Raw genomic sequence first — 25,823 nt, forward strand, 5'->3', positions numbered from 1 at the left:
AACAGAGTGATAATTCATGGTTCCACTTATCCTGAGATCTCTCTCTCTCACACTCACTCACTCACACACACACACACACACACACACACACACACACACACACACACACACACACACACACACACACACACACACACACACACTCTCTCTCTCACTCTCTGAAGAGGGAATCACTCATTCGGACAAACATCCATTCAGAATTGATGAGATGAAAAAGAAAGTTAAAAAACCTTACCCCAGTCCATTGCGTCCCATTGGTTCTAATGAGTGTGACTCTAGCCCACAATGAGCGCAGTGTTGCAGGTATCTGGTTTCTGGCTTCTGATTGGACCCTAGATGGTGCAGCTAAAAAGCACAATGATCAATTAAACGTGTCCCGCCGTGCTGAAATCAAAGGACTGACCTCTCTCTCTCTCCTCTTAAACTCATGCTCGCTTTATCGCTTTCAAGCTGAGTTTGTTTTCCAGCGCGTTGTTTATTAGTGTGAAAGAACGCTAGTTGCTGCTAGCTTGTTTACCAGTGCACAGTAAAAATCCTAGTGTTGACTATTATATTTTTGTTTGAAAGTGTTATAGTAATCATTGCTATAGAGTGTTTGCTCAGTAACAGTGGTAAAATAGCAAAATAGCTCTATATTGTGATAGAAATCACCAGAGTGTTTTGCAGGAACAGTGTTAAGGAGCTCTATATTGTGATAATCATTGCTATGGAGTGTTTGTTCAGTAACAGTGTTGAGTAGTTCTAATTCTAAGTAGTGTAAAAGAGATCTATATTGTGGTAGTATTTTACTCTGTAGATCATGTGTCTTCAACAGGGGGTCCGGGACCCCTAGGGGGTCCTCAGAGTTACTACAGGGGGTCCTCCAAATCTTTGAGTGTTAGAAAGTTTTTTTTCCTCCTTTTTTATATTAACCACTTGAACCCTAGTGTCCTTATTCTGAGAACTTTTGCCAAAAATAGCAGATCTACAAGCTCGGCTATTTTTAGCAAAGAGCTTTGGTGTAGAGGGGAAAAAGAGCAGTCTTAAGTACAGAGTGAAAGGTCAAGTTTATTAAGAATTGATGGTTCTAGTGGTTAAATATATGAAAACACAAATTGACATGAATGCAAAATACACTGATGATCGTGCTGTCAAACAATGAAACTATATGGAATCTATGAAAAGGTTGTGGGGGTCCCTGCCTCATCTCTCTCTCAACTAAGGGATTAAATGTTAGTTGAAGGAGTAAATCTGCGCTATGATCTTGTAAATATTCAGCGGCGCTAATTATGCCATCATCTCGTACACATTCTGAGGTCTTTGGGGTGGTGTTTGGTGTTTTTTTCCCCTGAGAGATATTTTTCACACGCAGCATCTCCGTCTGATTTCTCACATCGAGCGTTTATTAAAATCGTTTTGCTGTTGGGCAGAAAGCTTGTATCTCCGATATAAAAATCCTGTTTGTTTTTTTGGGGGAAAATTAACGCCCCACTTGATTGACAATACCCGATCTACGAACTACGCGTGAGCTTGTAGATCGTCTATTTTCACTATTCTAAAATGTAAAAAAATAAATAACTTTACAACAATAAATGAAAATGGAAGGTTTCCACCCAACAGTGACGGTATGTTTAGTATGCAGCTCCAGTAGACTGTGTCTAAATAATTAAACTGTGATGCTTAACGGCTGAACACAAGTTCATGGGTGTTTTTTTTTGTTTGTTTTTTTGGCTTTCTCACAATCCTTCCGTCTCCTTAAAGCCCCCCCACGTTCCCTCTTTCTCCCATCCACCCCTCGCTCCATTCATACCTCCCCCTATCCTTCTTCTTACAATTCACAATTTACAATTTATATAATTTATAATTGAGGCATTTAGCAGACACTCTTAATCCAGAGCGATCTACAATTAGTAAGGACAGGACAGCACATGGTAATACATCAATAAAAATATCCCTCCATATTTCCTCCACCTCTCCATTTTACTCTCCTCCCTCCCTTTCCCCCACCTCTCGTTCCTGTCACCCCATCCTCTCCCTCTATCCCTCATTCTCTCCTTTGTTTTCCCTCTTTTCTGTCTTCCTCATCCCTCCATCTTTCCACCCCCCTCCCTCTCATTTCCTTTTCCTCTCTCCCATGTCCCACATCCCCTCTTTCGTCCTTTCATCCCTTCTCTCCCCTATGTCTTTCTCTGCAAGGTTATTATAGTTATTATAGTTTTTTATATATTTCAGAAATTCCCGAGGCGTTGTACAATATTTGTGGATTAGTCAAACTAAATGTCTCAACTCCTACGATTCCAAGCGCTTGTCAGGGTGGGGGTGTCCGCATTTAAATATGATTATTTAGGGTTGTCCCAGAGTTCAAATATAATTATTTTTGGGGGGGTTGAAGCTTGAAATGGTTGAGAACAATGATGGAGATGATGATGATAATAACAGGTCATCACCATGGCTTGTGGTGGACATTTTTGTCAGAATTCAATTTCCACGGACATATAGCATGAGTAATATTAGATAGATAGATAGATACCTTTATTATCCCAAGGGGGAAATTTAGTTGTCCAGTAGAAGCACAGCAGTATACAGTTATTTACAAAGTTACAGAGACGTAAGAAAAGATAGATAAGAGGGAAAAAAACAAAAAACAAAACAAAGACAAGAGCAGTACAGTACCAATAAAGAGAAGGTGCATCAATAGAGGGGGCGAATAATATATAAGTATATATACATAAAGTGTCTATATTATCAGAAACACATAAATATTAATAAACACATATATATTTAATATTATATTAAATATTATCAGAAACACATAAAGACTGAATAGAAATTGGGTCTTATGATCAAAACAAGAACATTATAATGGTGTGTAAAGAAGAAAATCTAAAATGTGCCGCGGACAAGGCCAAGTCTTTGCCGCGAACACATTTGTCAGTGTACAGACTTGTTGATAACCCCTAACCTAGGGGTGGGCGATATGGAAAAATACAATATCACAATATTTTCCCAAGCTGTATCACGATACACAATCTTATCACAATTCTTTTTCATGTTGGTTTTTATGGCAACCACCTACAGTACAAGGTAACAAAAACTAAAATAAAAAGGAGTAACAGACCGTTTAGACCAGTGGTCCTCAATGTGGGGTCCAGGGACTCTCTGGGGTCCTTTTGGGATGTCTAAATTGATCCTTACAAGTAGGTAATTCTGACAGTATTTGTATACTGTCAGAGGGGGAGCAGGAAATAATATCTTGAGGCTCCTTAAATAATTAAGGAGCCTCCTTGACATTTGAAAGTTTGAGAACTACTGATTTAGACCAAAATGCAGGTTTAAATGAATTCGGCAATGAATATCTGTAACAATTCAACAGGATTTCTTATAAGACTCCCTCATTGTATCATGATATATACGATATCTCTGAAAAGGCATATCGTGGAGACATTGTAGCATCTCAACGAAATTTATCACCATATCGCCCGACACTACCCCTAACCCTGTCTCTCTCTGTCCTCTCTCTCTCTCCTGTGTCTCCTCTCAGTGGGAGGAGATCAGCGGGGTGGACGAGCACTACACGCCCATCCGCACCTTCCAGGTGTGCAACGTGATGGAGTACAGCCAGAACAACTGGCTGCGCACCAACTGGATCCCGCGGCGCTCGGCGCAGAAGATCTACGTGGAGCTCAAGTTCACGCTGCGCGACTGCAACTCCATCCCGCTGGTGCTGGGCACCTGCAAGGAGACCTTCAACCTGCTCTACCAGGAGAGCGACGAGGACCCCGGCGACCAGGGCCTCTTCAGGCACGGTTATTATTGTTACAGTTCTGGAAGGTTTTACGATCGCCGCCCGGGGCCTCCGTACCGACGGAAGCGAGTCTTATCGAGAGAGGCAGTGTAGTCAGTAGGGATGGAGCTCGTACATTTTATTGATAATGAGCACCTTATCGATCCTACCCACTATTCAGCGTTTTCGCATATTTTGTGGAAAGACGTGAGATGACAAATTCTGTCGTCTCTTTTTTTTTATTGGCCAGTTGTTGTGACTGTGAGTTTGTGGCTGACCACTATCTATGAAGATGACAGTGACAAAAGTAACACGTATTATCATTAAAGATCATTAAAACAATCATTCATTAGTGTGCAATAAGTGTTAAATAGCTTTATATTATGAATGGTACTGTAATAATGTCTTGATCGCCTCTTGTCTAGATTGTTTAAACACAACGTTATGGGCCGCTATGCTTGATAACAGGCTTGATAAGCCCAAAGCTTATTGATACCGGTATACATTTGTTATTGAGTTTGTAGTGGACCCTTGTTTCGAGCTCCATCCCTAGTAGTCAGTGCCTCAATAAACATACTTATTTTCTATGAATTACACACCCCACGAAGCCTTGAATTCATGGATTTGTTTTTGAGCCATTCCTGAGTCAATAATTTGATGACTGGGTCATCGTTCAATAGGAGACTCAGTGGAGAGTCTCCTGTTGAACTCTTTGAATCTCCTGCGAGAGACTCTGCCGGTCATCAAATTATTTACGAAAACAAACAAATCTCCATTCATTCATGGCTTCATCATGGGGTGTATTTTTGACGTTTTTATCTGTAAACCCTTTCTACGAACATTCCAGTCGTCTAAAAAGACTCAGTTATTTCTTTACTCTCGAGTTAACTCTCGGCGCGACCCTTTTCGCAGGGAGCACCAGTTCTCCAAGATCGACACCATCGCGGCCGACGAGAGCTTCACCCAGATGGACCTGGGCGACCGCATCCTCAAGCTGAACACGGAGGTGCGCGAGGTGGGCCCCATGAGCCGCAAGGGCTTCTTCCTGGCCTTCCAGGACGTGGGCGCGTGCGTGGCGCTGGTGTCGGTGCGCGTCTACTTCAAGAAGTGCCCGCGCACCGTGCGCAACCTGGCGTCCTTCCCCGACACGGTGCCCACGGACGCGCAGTCCCTGGTGGAGGTCAAGGGGCTGTGCGTCAACCACTCCCGTGAGGAGGAGCCGCCGCGCATGTACTGCAGCACGGAGGGCGAGTGGCTGGTGCCCATCGGGAAGTGCCTGTGCAACCCGGGCTACGAGGACCGCGGCAGCGCCTGCCAAAGTAAGTGTGCTTTTTGTTTTACCAGCTTGCATTGCAGCAGCTAGGGGTGGGCGATATGGAAAAATACAATATCGCAATATTTTCCCAAGCTGTATCACGATATACATGATCTTTTCACGATTATTTTTCATGTTGGTTTTTATGGTTATTTTTCAAGTTACTTAACAGTATAACCACCTACAAGTTAACAAAAACTAATAAAAGAAAAAGGAGCAACAGACCATTTAGACCAGTGGTCCTCAAAGTGGGGTCCAGGGACTCTCTGGTTTCCTTTTGGGAGGTCTAAATTTGACCCTTATAAGTATGTAACACTTGACAGTATACAAATGAAACCAAATGGACCTGTAAGGGTCGTAGACTTCGATGATAGGCCTCGGAAGGTTTTCTCTGAACTTCTCTGAACTTTCTCTGAAACTACAGTTCATGAAAGCCTGTCCAAAAAAACGTCTTTAAAAGATGGCAGATTGCATAATGCTGAGCGTATAGAACATCACACCTTTGATGAAAAGACTTGTATGCCTCCTAGTACGTGTATGGTATGCACGCATGTGTGTATGTCTGTGTGTGTGCATACAAAACATGTGTTTTGCAGTCTCTTCAAAGTCGCACAAGTGTCGGTGGATGTGTGCATGGCATGCTTCCATGCGTTTGGCTGTGTGTGCGTGTGTGTGTGTGTTTGTGTGTGTGTCCCGTGTCACTTCATCAGCTGGCCTATACGGGGGAGGTATTTGGGAAGTGTGGTGGTCAGGACGGGGTTAATGGGGTGAGAGGTCAACGAGAGGAGAGGGGAGTCGGGGGGGCTGATGGAGTGTTTTTGGACCAGGGTGTTGGTGTTGGTGGAGTTGGACCTCCGTGTGTATAGTATGCTTGAGCAGGGACGTGCATAGAATGTTAGAGAGGCAGGGGCTGAAATTTCTAAAAGGGCCTTTTGGTGAGAATATTGAAAATAGCACACCTCTGCGTTGTGAGCTTGGAGGTCGGCTGTTTTTGATGCTCGATACCACACTGACGTGCGGCATGGGTTTCTACACAGAAAGGGCAATTCTTTCAACAAAAGACGCTGCATTCAAGTTCAGGAGAGTTTAGACAAGGCAATTCTCTTGAATGCTGCCTTCAGGTATGGCAGCTTTTGCATTTCTTTCACCATAGTAAAAAAAACTGCTTAAGGGACATCGTACTCAGGAACGATTCGTAGCAATCAGAACCAAATGTGAAACCAGCCTCGCTCTCACACTTCTGTCTTCAAACAAAACGTAAAACTCTTCTCGTCTGTCTTGCCTGTCCATGTGTTACATTTTGTCACTGTCGGGTCTAAACTATATTTGCCAAAGTGTTTCCCTTCAAGAAAAAAAGAAAACAAAAAGAAGCTGTGTTCCAATAGATCCAATGTAGTTCTTCTTATTCAGTCACAAGCTTATTACTTAATAATTTTCACTGGTTCAGAAACCCAGAGATTTGGAGATTTAATTTATCGTGCTATCGTCCTCCATCATGGGATCAAGTCACCTTTTATTTGCTAAGCTGGATATCCGGCGCCATTTAAACCCTCTATTGGTAAAACGTACTTATAATATACGTACCTGATACAGTCTTTTTTTCACTCTCTACCATATCTCTTTGCCAAAAAATAACCAAACTACAAGCTTGCAACGCTTGTAGATCTGCAATTTTTTTGGCAAATGTTCCACACAGGATAATGGATGTTGGGGATTTTTTGATTAATCGTGATATGACATTTTCATATCGCCCCATCCCTAGACGACAGCGTCAATGTGTTTGTACAAGTGTCTTCCAGACAGGCCTTTCACTCTGTCTGTCGCTTACTCTCCTACTTAATTAGCAGATCGCTCTCTCTCTCTCTCTCTGTCTCTCTGTCTCTCTGTCTCTCTCCTCTGCTCTCCTGGGCCATGGCCCCGGTGTTAATTAAAGATCAAAGACAGTCACTCCCAGGTCCTGACCCCTGCCGCCAGGGGCCCTGCAGGGAAACCCCTCTGTCCCTGGGGGGAGGCCCCCCAGCCCGGGCCTAGGGGGCCTGGCCAGGGGCGTCACAAGGGGTAGGAAAGTGGGACTGAGTTACTAGGGCCCAAGGTGGTGGAGGGGCCTTAATTATTTTACACTTTAGCTATTGAAAAATAGCAGATATACAAGCTCACAGCGCGGCACCGTCGAGTGCCGCGCTGCAAGCTTGTAGATCTGCTATTTTTGAAAAGTCGTGAAAATGTGCGCAAATCTTTGAATATATGTATTTTTTAAGCGAACATTTGTAACTAAAGTTTTGCTTCTGGGGGGTCCCTGACTCCCTGGAACGAAATATTTTGATCTACAAAATCTACAAAATCTACAAGCTCGCAGCGCGGCACCGAGTGCCGCGCTGTGAGCTTGTATATCTGCTATTTTTCAATAGTTAAAGCACAGGGGCCCCACAGTGAATCCTTGTACCCGGGGCCCAGAATTTGGTGCGACACCCCTGGGCCTGGCCCCCTGTCTCAACCACACTCCAGACAGTGGAGAGACATGGGAGAGACTCTGCCACAGCTGTTGTTGGGTTGAAGAGCGTGCGTAGCTCCGAGAATATAATATTCAAAATGCCTTTGCTCGGGTCTCAGAATGAGCTGCTGGTATTTCGGGGGTTATTACTCCTCGGGTTTAGAAAGGGCTTCGTTAGGCAGAGGAATGTAGGAAAAACAGATTGTCGCTGTGCTTTTCACGATTCAAATTCAAAAATAGTTACAAGCGCAATTTTGGCTACTTTTGTGTGACACTGTAGTTGCGACCGTAGGTTCAGATTAGTATGAAAACGGTCACAGCTTGACCATCTCTGTCTGTCTTGAACGCCTGACACTGTGGTTCTATGGGTTTGTTGCTCTGACATCATGCCCTGACGTCACTGTGATGTCAGGGGAACCACTCTAACAGAATGGGTTTGCTGCTCTGACATCACTGTGATGTCAGGGGAACCACTCTAACAGAATGGGTTTGCCACTCTGACATCACGCTCTGGCTTCACTGTGATGTCACGCTAAGAGAATCCCTTTTATGCCCATATACCGTATGGAGTTCCCTGATGTCATCAATATTAAGCCCATAACTAACAGGACTTCATATGGGAATGCCCATATATGGAGGCCACATCGGCCACATACCATAAATCGCGATTTCTTTGGTTACAATAATCGTGATATGACATTTTCATATTGTCTCATCCCTAGTCTTCAGACCACGGCCACACTGTCTGCTGCAGTGTGTTGCACAAAGACTGAAAGTGCAGCCAGGGCGTCCATGATGTGATCCCCCCCCCCCCCCCCCCCCCCTCCCCTCCGCATGGCAGGTCTGGGCTGGGGGGGCTTTGTGTGAATGTTTCTATGTATTTGACAATCTCTTATTAGTTTCAGAGAGGGACTAATGGACTCTAATAAGGTCTTATGTTACCCTGGAGTGGGACAGCTGCACCAACAGCCCCCCTACCCTTACCCCATAGCACCTCCTCCCCCCCCCCCCCCCCCCCCCCCCCCCCCCCCACACACACACACACACACACACACACATACACATACACCCATCCTCACCCCAGCAGTCATCACATAGGGCCCCAGCGCGCACCTCGTTGGCCAGGCCCCCATTACGACCTGAGCGCAAAATCTGTGTCACTCTATATTTGAACCACTTTAACCATTATTTTATGCTTCAACTAAAAAAAAGATTGCAGATATAGAAGCTCACAGCGCGGCACCGAGTGCCGCGCTGCGAGCTTGCAGATCTGCTATTTTTTGCACATTTATGCAAGTCTTTGAATATGTTTGACCCGATTCTATAAATGTCTTCTAAATCTTTCTTCTAAGACTTGGTTCTCAAACATTTTCATGTCAAGGAAGGACCCCCAAAATTACATGTATTTTACTGCGGACCCTCAGATCCCCCACAAGCAAATATTTGAGGTACAAATGTTTGCTTTTAAAAAGATATATTCAAAGACAAAATAGCAGATCTACAAGCTCGCAGCACGGGGAAAATAAAAACAGCAGATGTACACAAGCTTGTGGCTTCTGAATAATTATCACTCCATTGATTAGAATGGGGATTTGACCTTTGACTGTGAACTTGATTTTATTAATCATCGTCTTATAATTTTCGTTGCTAGTTCTCTCAATTACCATGATATGTGTTTTTGTATGTTATTGTCCCGTTAATTTTAGAATTCATGATAAAGTACAAGTAGGGTAATGCTGTTGTGCGTATACTGGTTCTACTAGGTGAAGACTTCCAGAAATAAATAGCATTCGTTTCCGGTTGCTTTTCGGAACTGGAAATTAGAAGATAAAGGTCCTTTTTTACTGCCTATGTTGTTAACAGACATATTGCCTTGTAGATGACCTTGTCCCCTTTTTTTATTTGAGAAGATTTCAACATCTTTGAAACATGGTGGGGACACTGCGCGTGCGTGCGTGCGTGCGTGCGTGCGTGTGTGTGTGTGTGTTTGTTGTTGTTGCCTCTGTGTGTTGTGACTCACATGGCAGTGCAGTGGCTGCACTAAATATTTCATCCACTGGTTTCCCTGCAAAGACGACATGATGCAACATCTTCCATTTACCTTTCAACCAGAGAGAGAGAGAGAGAGAGAGAGAGAGAGAGAGAGAGAGAGAGAGAGAGAGAGAGAGAGAGAGAGAGAGAGAGAGAGAGAGAGAGAGAGAGAGAGAGAGAGATGTCTTTGTTGACATAGCGCCCAAAGTGCCTTCAAGTGATTTAGCAGAGTGTCGTGCATGTTATTTATGATGATTATCTTCTTGCATATATCTGCGTGAATGTCTGGGCACACGTATTTATGTTGTGTGCGTGTGTGGGTGCCTGCGCGCACGTACGTGTGTGGCTGCAAGAATGTGTGCGAGCAGGAGTGTTCATGTCTTTAGTAGTGCTGAGGAAGGTATGTGTGTGTGTGTTGGACGATCAATGTGTCTATGACAATTATAATTGTGCAGATATTGGATACTTGCTCTTAAGCTTGTCGTGTAAAAACGTTATCCTAAACATGATACGTTGCAAATAGTCCTGTGTGCTGCAAAACACATTGCAGTCTTTGCAATTGTACAATATTTCTGGGCCTTTTTCTGCCTTTATTGATCAGTATACAGTAGGTTGACAGGAAATGAGGGTAGAGAGATGGGGCGGTGACACCCAAAGGTCGTCGGGATCGGGACTCGAACCCGCGACAGGCTTTCAGGCCGGATTACCAGCCTATAGGTGCCTGGACCACTACCCTGCGGCTCAGGCCGAAACAGCAGATCTACAGGTTGTGATGCGTTGTGTGAGCTTGTAGATCCGCTATTAGGCTGAGACCCCCCCGAAATAATTTGAACTGGGGAGCCCCCACCAGGATAAACACTTGGAATTTGGGAGTTGAGGGTTTCAATTTAGTCGGATCCATAGACACATTTTGTGACGTAGCATATCTGCAAGCTCACAACAATGCCTCGATCTTGTAAATCAGCTATTTTCCCGATGTTTTCCTATATTATTTGACATTTTGGCCAATGTTTGTTTTTGAGAGGTATGTTTTAGTATCTAGTGTTAACTACTTTTGATGCAGCAATGGTCTTTTTCTTTTCTTTCTTTTTTTTTTAGGTATTATAAAAAGGTATCAAATGTCCTTAAATTGTCACTTTATTGTCATCTGGGGACCTCCCCCCCCAAAAAAATCATTTGGGGACCCCCCTGGGGGTCCCAAGCCACAGTTTTAAAACTGCTGTTGTACAGCCTGATGACAGGTGAAGTCAGTAAATGTGCTATGAAGGTATGCAGGCTCATGCATGTATTTCAGCGTTAAAGTGTATCATTTTAATCTTCAGTTTCTATAGTACAACAGGCAGTCGGCTGTAAGGAGTTAAAGTGGTTCTGTTTCTGCAATCCTATCGCCTTATGATGGATGTTGTGCTGAAACAATACGTCACTGTCGGGTGGAAACCTTGCATCTCCAAAAAACGTTACTTTTCAGGAAGTTGAAAAATGTTCCGGTGGACACAATGTAGTTGTTATTTAGACACAAGCTCTTGTTAATACTTTTCATTGGTTAATTGTTTTAATGTATACAATACAATACATATTGGAAGAAAACTCACTGTCATCACAATTTGTATATATGGAGGCTGTTGGGTGGCTTAAGCCCGTATCAGAGTCGGGTCTGCGGTGGAAGGCTATCCACCGCGGTGTAGTGCCGTGTAGTCTTTTTGAGCGTTAACGTTGTAGTTTTATGACTCAAAAAGACTACACGGCACTACACCGCGGTGGATAGCCTTCCACCGCAGACCCGACTCTGATACGGGCTTTAGAGGAAGCGTTGGAGGTGTTAAACTATGCTCAACTATATTTTATGGTCATTCTTATATATAGGTTAGTTTTGAGTTTGGATAGTGAGAAAGGATCTTTTTTATTTATTTTGTATAAATATCTTATACCTAACCCTAACCCTGTTCATGAAGTTTAACGAGTCACAGCAGCTAATAAATTCTTTTCACACCCCCCACACACACATTGTTATCGTTGTTTTCCTTCTAAAATATATATATACAAATTACAAAATACAAGTAATGAAAGGAAATCAAAACAATCCGGACAAACTAACATTTATACATGAAGTCAAACTAGGTATGGACAATCGGACATGAACGAAAAAAATAAAAAATAAAATACAAATAATAAAAAAGTTGATTTTTCATTTTCTGTACGCTGAAAACAAAAAAAAACTTGTAAAAAGTTGAAATACGGAAACACAATATCTCTCACCAGGACAGTGACGAATAGTAACTCATAAGTGCTTTTCGGAGAGGGGTGTGAGAGGTACACATGATGTCGGTGGTGGTACAGCGCCGACAGGAATGCATAGCGGACGGGGCGGGGTATGAATGGACGCGTCCGTCATCGCGGCTTATTGCGTGTTGTTGTGTGCGAGCCTTTTCCACGAAGGCGCGGAGGAGGAGGCGACAGGCCCCTCTGGTCTGAACTGCTCAGAGCCAGGGCTTTCTTTCATCTGTCATTCCAACGGACTGCAGCAGGTGAACCCCGCTCATATCGGCCATCAGTGTGAAATTCCTGCTCGGACCCCTAATTTGATCCTAAAACAGCAAGGGCGGATATGTCTCTCCCAAGTGTGTGTGTCTGTGTGTGTGTGTGTGCGGGCGCGCGTGTGCGTGTTACTCGTGTGGGCCAAATGTCCCCACAAGTACAGTGGAACCTGAGAAATGGACGTTGCGAGGGACCATTATCTTGGTATTTCCTTGGCCATTTTCTGTGTCTCTTTTTTGCTCTAACTATATAAAAATAGCAGATATACAAGCTCGCAGCATATGGCACAGAGTGCCGCGCTGCGAGCTTGTAGATTTGCCATTTTTGACCAGATTCTATTTGTCTTCCAATCAGTGGTTCTCAAACCTTTTCATGTCAAGGACCCCCAAAATTACATTTATTTGGCCTTGGACCCCCATCTCAAAATATGTTGTTCCAGGAACCCTCCAGAAGCAAATATTTGAGTTACAAATGTTCCCTTTAAAAATATATATTTAAAGGTTTGGAAAAGAAATCTACATTTAGCAAATCTACAAGCACTTGTAGTTAAAGCATAAAATAATGGTTAAAGTGGTTGCAGGTCTTAATGGGTTAAAAACATATTTTGATGTTTAGGCGTTGTAGGTTGGGTGGTTGAGAGATTAGAGTTATGTCTTATTTGTGCGTGGGTGTCACGCACAGATAATAGAGGATCTACAAGCTTGTACAGTAGATTGTCTATTTTTGGCATTAGGATTGTCCTGAAGCCATATATTGAAATTGGCGAGATATTGTAAAAACAGGATTCATTCATGAAACGTTTTCGAATGTTGAGGTCCTCTCAAGTGTAGTAATATAAGTGTGTGTGTGTGTGTGTGTGTGTGTGTGTGTGTGTGTGTGTGTGTGTGTGTGTGTGTGTGTGTGTGTGTGTGTGTGCGCAGGCAGCTGTCGGGCTGTCAGTCGCAGTGAGACGGGAGGTTTACATTCTTTTTGGATTTATCAAGACACACAATCCACATACTTACCGGCCCCTTAGTGCTTATTACACTCACACACACTCACACACTCATGTACACATGTGAGTGGACGTGTGGAAATTGGCACTGACACGCACACACGCACACATGCACACATGCACTCTCACGCACACGCACCCACACACACACACTCTCTCTCTCTCTCTCTCTCTCTCTCTCTCTCTCTCTTTTGGGTGTAGCTGCTAACAATCTATATCTACAGTATATGAACGTTACGTGGAGAGCTCTGTAACTGTCCGTTCTTGTCCCTTTTATGCCCATATATGGAGATCCCTGATGCCGTCAGTATTATGCCCATATATGAACGCATGCTTAGTTTTTTACCCATATATGGAGATGACTGATTTGTTTGCGCCTGATGTCATGACGACACATTGAGGTTCGCATAGCCATATACCATAATACCTTAACATGACATAAATATAGGCCTATAAGATGCTGTAAAGTGACAAAGTAATTCCGTGGATGAAAAGATTATTCACATGGCGCACATGGAGACAAAGAATTTTGAGAACCACTGGTCTATATTCTGTCATAATTGGTGCATAATAGATTTATACATACTCTACAGTGCTGTATACATATACAGTATATACATTTAGTATCCTACAGCAGTTCACTCCTTTCAAGGCATACTTAACGTAAACTCTATTTTGTGTTAGCATGTCACATAAGCTCTGTGACACAGTGAATGATGGAGTGTGTGTGTGTGTGTGTGTGTGTGTGTGTGTGTGTGTGTGTGTGTGTGTGTGTGTGTGTGTGTGTGTGTGTGTGTGTGTGTGTGTGTGTGTGTGTGTGTGTGTGTGTGTGTGTGTGTGTGTGTGTGTGTGTGTGTGTGTGTGTGCGCACGTGTGCGTGAGCAGCAGCTAAATCACTTTACTCGTAGAGTGTGGAGCGATATAAAGCACTGGGCATGTCAGAGTCACGCATAGAAGAGCTTTGAACCCACAGCCAAGACCATGAGCCACTGGGGCGGAGGGAGGGAGGGAGGAAGGAAGGAAAAAAGGAAGAAAGAAGGGAGGAATGGAGGAAGGAAAGAAGGGGACAAAGTGCACAGTAGGGCATTAACAGTGCACAGTAGGGCATTAACAACTTGTGAGTCGAGTCGACTCAGTAAATAGTTGAGTTGAAGTTGACTTTATCTTTTGATGACATCATCACATCACACACGACCCCCCAATTATTTTGGGGGGCCCCCAGAGGATTAACTTAATGTGCCACATTGTTTTCTCACTCAACTGTAAACAAACCAACATAACGTTTAAGATCTTCACATTACTAAAGTGCCAATTTAAGGACGTTTTAATACCTCTAAAATGGCAAATTAAACAATGTCCAAATTGTCATATAATAGAGGCAGAAATTGTGAAAATAGCCGATCTATATGCTCACAACGCCTTGCATCGTGAGGCGCTGTGAGCATGTAGATCTGCTACTTTCACAATAGAACCATGTTATAACAAATGTTATGTAGCACTGTAATATTGGATCATTCCGTCCTTGACAATAAGCAATCCTACTGTTTGAATGCTGTACAGACGCAAAAATAATGATAGAAAAAAATACAAAGGACTTTTTTGTTCAACTTCGACTTTCTCTGGTGGGAGTAGACTTATGTAATGAAGTCGACTTGTCGACTTTTTCGTCAATGCCCTAGTGCACAGCCTCATTTTTGTGCGGACTGAGACAGTATAGGCAGAGGCGTCAATTTGGTATGGGCAAGGTATGGCAGCTGCCATACCGTGGCGACAGGGGAAACAAATAAAATGTACTTCTTAAAATAAATTCATCTTGCCTGTTGCTAAGGTATGGCAACATGACTGACACCAGTCATGTTGCCATACCTTAGCTTTTGCCGAACGGACGCCACTGAGTATAGGTCAGTTGTTTTTATGTCAAGGACCCCCACATTGATTCGGTTGTGTGGACTCAGCTTTAACATGTTTTTCTATGGGCCTGTTGTTATTACTACTTAATTTCCAATACTTTAAAGCTGTACTGTGGAAAATGCTCAACTAGTGGTCAGTAGCGGTATTGCTTTTTTCGCCCGGAGTCGCCGCGGACCACCAGAACGCGACCACCTCCGCCTTGCCGATACGCGTCCGTAGAGCCGTCTCCCGTCATTTTTAGACCAGGATTGAGGGAGTAGCAATCAAGATTCCTTCACCAATGTAAACACAGTTGCTTGAGGGAAGCTACTTCCTGAAGAGACCGGTGGTGTATGATCTGCGCTGTGATTGGCCGGTATTGTATCATGTGGGAGATGACATCATTTTGCCGGGAAATACAGCCCCTGTCAAGGCTATGTAGAAAACATATAAAGAAAAGGCTTTTGGGGCTGAAATGAACGGAGTGGGTGTTCTAAAACCTTCGCGATTTAATAGTTAGGACAATTTTAAGATTTGTTTTATTAAAAAAGTTACATAGTATAACTTTAACTTCTACTCCACTACAGAGGCAACTATTGTACTTTTTACTCCACTACATAATGAGTCCTTTTACTTTTGGTACTTTAATCCTCTAGCTCGAGTACATTTTGAATAGCGAACGTTCACTTAACAGCGTGTTTCTACATTGTGGTATTGATACTTTTACAGAGTGCATGGATCAGATCCCATGGCTGTGTGAATTTCAAGGCATCATCGCAACATGAGAAAACGGGGCAGTTTTTGCTGTGGCTGAGTGTTTTTCTTTTTTAGCAGTGTGTGGATTCCCACTGTGTAGCTCCACCGTGAGAGGAAGACATTGTTTGTTTGTGTTGGTCACTACATGACTGCTAGACTAACCACAACATTCATCTTACTGCCGCACGCACGCACTCACTCACTCAGTCACACACACACACACACACACACATGCGCGGCCGGGCGCACACACAAACACACACACACTCGTCTCTCGAACTCACAACAGCAGAATTTCTGACCCAGTAACAGAGCTGCTCGGCGGCTAATGTTTCTCCCAACTCCCTTCCAGTCGGCCATGTGTGTGTGTGTGTGTGTGTGTGTGTGTGTGTGTGTGTGTGTGTGTGTGTGTGTGTGTGTGTGTGTGTGTGTGTGTGTGTGTGTGTGTGTGTGTGTGTGTGTGTGTGTGTGTGTGTGTGTGTGTGTGTGTGTGTGTGAGTGATATTAGTGTACCAATAGTCTTGCTGTGTTGCATCAATCTCAGCTGTGTTGCGAAGGGGAACAGAGCAGACATGATTACCGCAGACCAGGCTTATAGATCCAAGAAGAGAACACGGCATTAGTTTTTGTGCCCGTTACTGGACTGGAAAAATTAACACTGTAAAACAGATACTGTACGGTTATGTACATATTTTAAGGTGGGGGCAGGCCTCCATTCAGAAACACCCCCACTTAGAAACATCCCCATCCAGAAATACCCCCACTGAGGTTAGGGTTAGGGTTTAGGTTAGGTTTAGGTGACACCTCCATTTAGAATAATGGAAGTCAATCTAGCTTGTGTACACATTGGCCGGTTGCTCTCAAGTTGCACAATGAGAAACCTATCTATCTATCCAGAGGCTAGGGTCAAAACCGCCCACCACCCGCTCACTTAGATCAGCCAACACAGGGATGCTGACAGAACCCTCGCTAAAAACCCCAGGACAAAAATCCACTCGTCCTAGACAATTTGCCCTCCTGGCCCCCAAACTGTGGAATAAACTCCCTGTCGCACTTACAGACTCACTCCATAGCTTCCGCCATGGACTGAAGACTCTTCAGACTCCACCTAAACCCATAGCACTACTGTAACACTCCCCTTCGCTCGATGACCACACATGACGTTAGATAGCATTTTTTAGGTTTTAGAAAAGTATTTCTACTGCTTAGGTGCGTGGCCGTGGTCTACCTATGTTTTAGTTTAGTTTAGTTTTCCTATGCATTTGTTGTATTGCTGTTGATGTACTGACATATTATCTTGCTTATTATATTGATGTATAACCTGCTTATTGTAAGTCGCTTTGGATTAAAAGGGTCTGCTAAATGCCTAAATTGTAAATTGAAATTGTAAAACGAAACAAATCTTTCAAAATCTCCATGAATTCAGGGCTTCATGGGGTGTGTCATTTGTTTAAAACAAGTAATTTATTTTGGTGAAAAACTGTGCCTAGCGTCAACTTGAAAACCGATGTCTGCAATGCATTTCCATGCATTTCATTTAGCCTGTGGGATCAGACACTAATCCATGTTTCCAGGAGGACGCTTCCAGGGGCGTCACAAGGGGTAGGAAAGTGGGACTCAGTTACTGGGGCCCAAGGTGGAGGGGCCCTAATAACTTTGTCTATTGAAAAATAGCAGATATACAAGCTCACAGCGCGGCACCGAGTGCCGCGCTGCGAGCTTGTAGATCTGCTATTTTTGAAAAGTTGTGAAAATGTGTGAAAATCTTTGAATATATGTATTTTTTAAGCGAACATTTCTAACTCAAATTTTGCTTCTGGGGGTCCCTGGAAGTAAATATTTTAAGATCGGGGTCCGTGGCCAAATACATATCATCTTGGGGGTCCTTGACATAGGTTCCTTGCACACATTTTTACGATTTTTCAAAATAGCAGATCTACAAGCTCGCAGCGCGGCACTCGGTGCCGCGCTGTGAGCTTGTATATCTGCTATTTTTCAATAGTTAACATTCATGGGGGGCCCGCAGTGAATCCTTGTACCCAGGGCCCAGAATTTGGTGTGACGCCCCTGGAGGCTTCAACAGCATCCCAATTCTTGCTCAACTGGAAACGCCTACAGGTTGTGTGATCGCATGGCGTTGTATGTTTACCCTCAATCGATGCTGTTGGAATCCGACGTCAATCGCAGCGCTTCGAGCGCGGCACATGTACAGCATTGAGTGCCCAATAGCTGCAAAGATATTGACATTAGCGTCTGCACATTTTATATGAAGAGCTGTTTGTTCTGTCTCGTGTCGTGTTGTGTGTTTGTAAGTGCGTCTGCGCTTGATTTCCGTGCGTGTTTATAGGGCATCGATTCCACCCTCTCTACCCCGCTGAAAAGCACCCCGCTCGCTTCTTCTCTACAGCCCAAATAATTCCAGACCCCGCGGTGCAGTTTGACTTTTGAGAATCCTCCATAACCTTGATGCGCGGAGAGTGGGGGAAAAAAACCACAGCAAGCTAATTAAAGCATGGAGAGAAAAAAAAAAGCCCACAGCTATAACACTGAGTATGAGAGAGAGAGAGAGAGAGAGAGAGAGAGAGAGAGAGAGAGAGAGGGAGAGGGTAGGGGGGGGGGTGCAGAGACAGAGGGAGTGAGGGGATAAGAAATTGAGAAATTGAGGGGAACAGTGATGGAAAGACGGAGACAGACATATTGTTACTGTCGGGCAGAAACCTAGTATCTCCCATATTTGAACTTTTCATAAATTAACTTCCTACATCAGTGTTTCTCAAACTTAGAAATTTCAAGGTCTCCCCTTAACTTTGACAGTGTACAAATGGAACCAAATGGACCCAACAGGTCCAGTTGGGTCCCCTGTTAAAATATGATTATTTTGGGGGTCGCGGCCTGAAAAGGTTGAGGACCACTGCTCTAGAGTTGGTGGGTGGGATGGTGTCTGTGTCACTCAGACAGCCAAGGCATACAGATTCCCTGGAATTACCCTGAAGACATCGGTGGAAGAATCCTACAGTGACAGGGAGAAACCAACAGTGGGGCAGAAAGAGCAGCCTCTGGTTGTTGAGAGCTCCGCTGTTTACCGCTTCTGTGGCTTTGTGTTTACCAGTGCATGTGGCATAATATTGGTAAGCAATTAAAGAACTGTTTATTGAAAATCTGGCACCGCGTTCCACCTATTGTGTGGAAGAAAAGCACACATTTTAAGAAGTTTAACCTATTGAGACCCGAGTCCCCTTCTACAAATTCTCACAATTTCAAGATTTTTGCAAAAGTGTTAAAAGATAGCAGATGTATAAGCTTGCAGCGCGTCACTTCGTTGTGCTGCGAGCTTGTACATCTCCTATTTTTTAATAGCCAGCGCATTAATCTAAAATGGATGCTTTCCCAGTTTTAATTGCTCAACCCCCTGATAATGACACAAAAAAGTCTAAAACCCCTTATATAAAACAACCTCACTTTTTTTCAAATGACAATTTACAGTGCGAGAAACCCCCACAGTTGTGTATTTGGGCAGATGCTGTATAGTGTTCTGTTTGTCAATGTCAACGACAGTGGTGTGGAAGCTGGCTTGGCTCTCCAGAGGTCACAGAAGTGCCGTTAGATGGGGGGTAGTGGAGATAAGACGGATGGTTTCATGGTCATCTGGGACAATGTGTACAGTGCATCTCAGATATCGTCACATTTCTAAGCAGGTGACAACATCTTTGGCACAGAGCGATGGGGAGGGGGGGGGGGGGGGGGGAGGGGGAGGGGGGAGTAGGGAGGAGAATGGATTATACGGGACCACGTCCTGCAGAGAAAGCATGTTTTTTTAAACTGGAAGCACCTTTCTTCCATGCATTTCTATGGATGACTGTCTGCCATGTATTTCTATTGTAAAGAGACAGAAATAATCGATTCAGCAATGCATTGCATCGAGAAGAAATTCAATTCAATGCAGCAACATGACATAATCGATAATCGAAGCCTAAATTTAATCATATATAACTAGTTCAACTCTTGGAGAACTTAATGTTAGGGAGGGACTAGTGGAGAAGAAATCCAGTAGTTAAAAGATAAGTCACTTTATGTTTTGGTTGCACTCGGGTGTTGCACTCTGAAAATGGCAGATCTACAAGCTCGCAACGCACCGCGGTGCGACGCGTTGTGATCTTGTAGATCGGCTATTTTCAGCATGCAACAAAGTGTAGAATCTGCCATTACGACGCCATCAAGGCCCGCCAAAATCCATTTTAGTGGCCAAAATCAACTGTTGATTTAGTCAACTAAAATCATATCATATTTAGTTGACTAAAACTAGACTAAAACTAAAATTATGTAAGTAAAATATAAAACGAAAGGTCTTGGACAAGGTTTCCACCCGACAACTACGATATACCATAATATGACGTAAATGTAAGGTGCTATAAAGTAACAATGTAATTCAGCGGTTGCCGTGGATGAAAACAAGGGTGACCTTAAAAAAAAAGAAAAAGAAAACACGTTTTAGAACCACTGATGCTGCATACTGTAGGTACAGTACTGTACGTGTGCGTATCGACTGTGTGTTTGGTTGCGACATGAGGACCGTCTCTGACTCGCCGTGCCAAGGGGGGCCGGCGGGGCCCTCCTCGCTTCACTCCCGGGGACCCGGGGAGGGGTTAGGCCCTATTCATCCCCTAGCCGTATTAAAGACTGTTTGCTTTTCTCTTTTATGGGCCTTCCAGCGGAGGCTTTGGGGGGCCGGAGGGGGCTTATAGCCTGTCACCCACCCACCCGGCCTGGGCCCTCAGCTCAGCTCCGCTGCTGCTAGCTACTTCAAAGCCGCTGGTAACCACAGGCCCAGGAATGTAGCCCTGCTGCCCCTCACCCCCAATACACTGCCACACTACCACGCAGAGCGAGAGAGAGAGAGAGAGAGGGGATGGAGGACAGCATTGAAGGAGCGATGGATGGAAAGATGGATGGACTGTTTATTTTAGGGGGGCGAGGGACCCCAGTAGTGGGCAGAGGGGCAAGGTGTTAGGTGTATGGTGGATTGTTCTTTGTAATTCCCAGACCTGTACCAGGAATCGTTTTTTTTTGGCAGAAAAGCCATATTGGAAATTGGAAAGGCCACGCAGAGAAAGGTGGCTGACAAATACTGCTCGTTGTCGCTTAGATCAGGGGTCTTCAACAGGGGGTCCGGGACCCCTAGGGGGTCCTCAGAGTTACTAGTGGGGGTCCTCCAGATCTTTGTGATTTTTTCTACTTTTTTCTCCACTTGAACCCCAGCATCCATATTCTGAGAACTTTAGCCAAAAATAGCAGATCTAGGGGCATTGTGAGCTTGTAGATCGGCTATTTCCGGCAAAGAGGTTTGCTGTAAAAAAAAAAAAGAGCACAGAGTGAAAGGTCAAGTTTATTATTGTATTGACGGTTCAAGTGGTTAAATATCTGAAAACACAAATTGACATGAATCCAAAATACACTGATGATCGTGCTGTCAAACAATGAAACTATATGGAATCTATGAAAAGGTTGTGGGGGTCCCTGCTTCATCTCTCTCTCAACTAAGGGGTTCTTGGCCTGAAAACGTTGAAGAACCCTACTTTAGATCACTGGTTCTCCAAGAAAGAAGGTGGTGTGAGGCCTTGTTTGTTGTATGCGTTGCATAAAATCACAGCACTTTCAACCCTCTATCCCTATTTTTGGTAGTTCATATATTATTAACTCAAATTATTATTATTGTTATTCATTTTGAAATAGCTAAAATAGCTGATCTGCACAGCTCACACCACATCACAATGCAACAGACTGTGAGCTTGCATATCGGTTATAATTTGCTATTCGTTTATAGGGCGCCTTCGTGCGCGTGCAAGACACCAGTCATGATGAATTTATTTTTCCCCCTTTAGCCAAGGTATGGCATCTGCCACACCTTGCCATACCCAATTGACACCTCTGACCATCAGCGCTCGTCTAGCGCCGCTGGTTTTCCGGGGGTTGTGCACACATACACAACAATAGGGCAGCATAGTTTTGACGGGCGCTGTTCGCCGGCAGGGCATTTTGCTCTTAAAGGCAACCAAGGGAGATGATATCAGGTAAATATTGAGCAAGCTGTTATGGCTCATGAAGCAGAATGTGCTGAGAGCTCCACTAAACTGCACTGTACTGTTTATTATAGCAGCACAGTACAGGAGGTGTAGGCTTTTGACTGTTTATTCCCCTCAAGGTGTGTGTGTGTGTGTGTGTGTGTGTGTGTGTGTGTGTGTGTGTGTGTGTGTGTGTGTGTGTGTGTGTGTGTGTGTGTGTGTGTGTGTGTGTGTGTGTGTGTGTGTGTGTGTGTGTGTGTGTGTGTGTGTGTGTGTGTGTGTGTGTGTGTGTGTGTGTGTGTGTGTGTGTGCACGCGCACTCGCGTACGTGCGTGTCCTTGACCTTGCTGTGGTAAGTTTGCTGTTTTATTGCTTGTCTCTTCCATCTTAATCTTGCCTGGCGAGGCCACACACCTCCTGTGGGATGTGTGCGCGCGCAAGAGCGCCTGTTTGTGTGTGTGTGAGTTTAAGTGCGGGAGATGTGTCTGTCAATATGTACAGGTCATTAGTGAAGCAGAAATGAGTTGAGGTGAGGAGAGCGAGACAGAGTGCCTGCCACAGCAGAAAGCACGCAACACGCGACACACGCACGCGCGCACACGCGCACACACATACACACACACACACACGGCTATTGATTAGCCGTGAAGGAAGTGTCCGCCGTTTCATGAAACTGCAGCAATAAGTTTTCATTTTCACGCGTTCGGATCACGACTAATGAGTTTATTATGTGTTTCAGGTGTGTGATTGGTACTATTTTCTATTGTTACTTCTACTGGTAGTACTACGCAACAGGTTCTCACCCCTAAAGCGTCATACAACCGACGCGTTGCGAAGTACTGTACTGCGTCGGACGATAGACGCTTTGGGATTGCCTACTGTTTCACGGGTTGGACGCATTGGGTGGTCTAAGAAGAAAGAAAAAAAAAGTAGTTCCCGAAGCGGGATTCGATACCGCTTTGAAGGGTTCACTGGTTTACCAGCCACCCGTCGCTACCGCTCACGCCACTATAAATGACGGAGCAGTGCCGTCTCAGGCGCCGATGAACCCCGTGAGACACCGCCGAGGGAGCGGTAGCGACCGAGTCGCCGTGGCGAACGGTGTGAACGGCGCATGAGCCGACTCAGCCGCGTTACCGAATTATGTGCCGTTATGGACAGAATAGTAAATTTTGACCAGGGGACTGCTTCCGCGTCCGAATACGGCTCAAAGAAGGGACTACGTTATCATCCACGTTTTGCCAAAGATAAAAGCACAAAAAAAAAGGAATTTCCCAGTCGTCTGGTTAGCTCAGTCGGTAGAGCATGGTGACGCCAATCCAGAGACCGGGGTTCGATTCCCCGTGACGGCCGTCATCGTAAATATTCCAGTATACACATGTCGGCGCATGCGTACTAAGACACTACGTTCTCGTCCTAAACCTCTCCGTTCGCGTCCGACCGTGGACGCAATAGGTGTTCCCAAAGCGTCGCACGGGTGAAGCAGAAGGCGAGTTAGGAATGCGTCGCACGGGTGAAGCAGAGGGGGTGAGAATGGGCTGTACTAAGGTATATTGCCACAATGGAAACAAGCCCCCTGGCCGTTTTCTGTTATCCTTTTAGCCATTCGAGAGATAGATAGATAGACACAGATGTGCCATTTCAAAACTTCACACCTCCTGCCATTGGCAAGACAGTGGATTTTCAGGGAATTTGCAGAACATTGAGCTTGTAGATCAGCTATTTTATGACCTTCTCTGACTTCGAACTTTAAATCTACCTATGCAGGTGGAATCTGCTTTTCAATGGGAGTGGAGTGGTTTCTTGCCATTTGCGAGTTTCTGCAAAAATACACTCCATTCTCCATAAAACGAAAAAAAAAAAAGGCAAAACAGGGAAAGAAACCATGTGTAAAAAAAATCATTTCAGGTCATTTTCAGGAAAAGAGCAATAAACACAGAAGAGTTGAAACGGCACATCTATATATAGAGATAGATACATAGATAGATAGATAGATAGATAGATAGATAGATAGATGCAACATAGATAGATAGATAGATAGATAGATAGATAGATAGATAGATAGATGCAAGATAGATAGATAGATGCAAGATAGATAGATAGCTAGATAGATAGATAGATAGATAGATAGATAGATAGATAGATGCAACATAGATAGATAGATAGCTAGATAGCTAGCTAGATAGATAGATAGATAGATAGATAGATGCAACATAGATGATATTGTGTGATACAGGCTTGGTGTTAACTCACAATATACCTAGTTCTCATCGACTGTTTTAGTCCATGTCCAGTGTCAGCCGCTATGCACGGTACCTGTCATTAAGGCGTGTCTCCGCTATAGACATCATTTGCATATGCAGATTTCTGTTTCCCACGCAGAAACGCTGACGGCCGCGCTTCCCACTTCCCGTCGCTTACACACATCCTTTAGAAAGAAGGACGGCTCTCCGGAGATAGACCATGCATGGGCTCCACGCACGCACACACACACACACACACACACACACACACACACACACACACACACACACGCTCTCATCTTTCTGATAAGGCACCGTTTTTTAATTATAGGCGGGTTTTATGTTAATCTCAGCGTTTTAGGGACGGATGGATGTGTGGCAGCTGTTCTTATCTGTGAAGCTGATGAGTGTTTTCCGCTTCAACGGGGGACAAAAGAAACAACCTTTAAAGGTTGAGCCGTGCTGCACGCATCAGTACTGACCTTTACCATCCGGGTGTGTGTGTGTGTTCCCGCGTGAGAGTGTGCTTGCAATACTTGTGAAGAGCAAAATGTAGAATTTGTAGAAACTAGACATTTTTACTATTTTAAATGCCGTCCTACCTAAAATGTTGATGTCCTCATAAGTATAAGTATATACACATGCGCACATGTGCGTGTGAGTGAGACCAGGGCTAACTGTCAGACATTAGTCCACTCATCATCTGATCTCTCTCTGATAGCAGACATTGGTCAAGGCCAGTGTCTCTAATCTCTGCCTATTCCGCTGTTCTCCTGCTTCCAGGGACGTGCAGGGACTAACATTTCGAAAAAAGGCCTTTTGATGAAAATATTGAAAATAGCAGACCTCCAAGCTTACAACACGTCGCGCAGCTTGAAGGTCGGCTATTTTCGGTGCTTGATACCACACTGAACTTAGCATAATCGATTTATTTCACCATAGTAAAAACTGCATTCATGGTCTGGAGAGGTCACTTTTTACTGATGGATAAAAGGGCAGGGGCTCAAGCCCCCTTTGATGTCTAATGTGTGCACATGCCAGCCGCCCAGTCTGAACATCCTGTACCACAGTCTGATTGTTGTTTTAGTTTTGGTTGAAACAAGACTTGTGGACCTGCTACTTTTGATGCTTTTCAGAAAAAGTTAAAATATGAACATTTCTGCCCGATGTTCTCACAGTAATCATAGTTGTTCTGTGACAGGGGGTCAGGAAAGACCATGTATCAGCTTCAGTGTTCCACTTAGAAATGTGTCTGTTATTATTATTATTTAGGCCTATTTGTTTTTCCACCACTTACAGATTGACTTGTTTATTGAGTGTACAAATGGTACCATGTGTACCACACACACACACATGGTGTGTGTGTGTGTGTGTGTGTGTGTGTGTGTGTGTGTGTGTGTGTGTGTGTGTGTGTGTGTGTGTGTGTGTGTGTGTGTGTGTGTGTGTGTGTGTGTGTGTGTGTGTGTGTGTGTGTGTGTGTGTGTTGAAAATGGGTGGTGTGTGTGAGCTGGGAGATATTGACAAGTGTGTGACTCTAACGATCGTCTGTCAATTAACCCATTGATTTCCATATAAAAAAGGCTCTGGAAGGTCTGTGGCCGTGACTGACATACTACTTAACATGCTTATGTCACAACAAGTGCGTCACTCACTCACACACACGCGCATGCTCGCAGGCAGGCAGGCAGGCAGGCAGGCATGCACGCACGCACGCACGCACGCACGCACACACACACACACAGACAC

General features: G+C 44.3%; 1 protein-coding gene across 1 annotated transcript in view; it reads left to right on the forward strand.

Moving 5' to 3' along the window:
* epha3 (eph receptor A3) overlaps positions 1–25,823 on the forward strand; it is a 197,778-nt gene that overhangs the window by 44,586 nt on the left and 127,369 nt on the right. The window contains exons 3-4 of the mRNA XM_080753798.1: positions 3,521–3,780; positions 4,676–5,082. Coding sequence (XP_080609924.1) covers positions 3,521–3,780; positions 4,676–5,082 — 667 coding nt within the window. The remainder of the gene's footprint in view (positions 1–3,520; positions 3,781–4,675; positions 5,083–25,823) is intronic.

The sequence above is a fragment of the Nannobrachium achirus genome (genome assembly GCF_963921795.1).
Source record: "Nannobrachium achirus genome assembly, chromosome: 22".
NCBI classification, from domain to species: Eukaryota; Metazoa; Chordata; class Actinopteri; order Myctophiformes; family Myctophidae; genus Nannobrachium; species Nannobrachium achirus.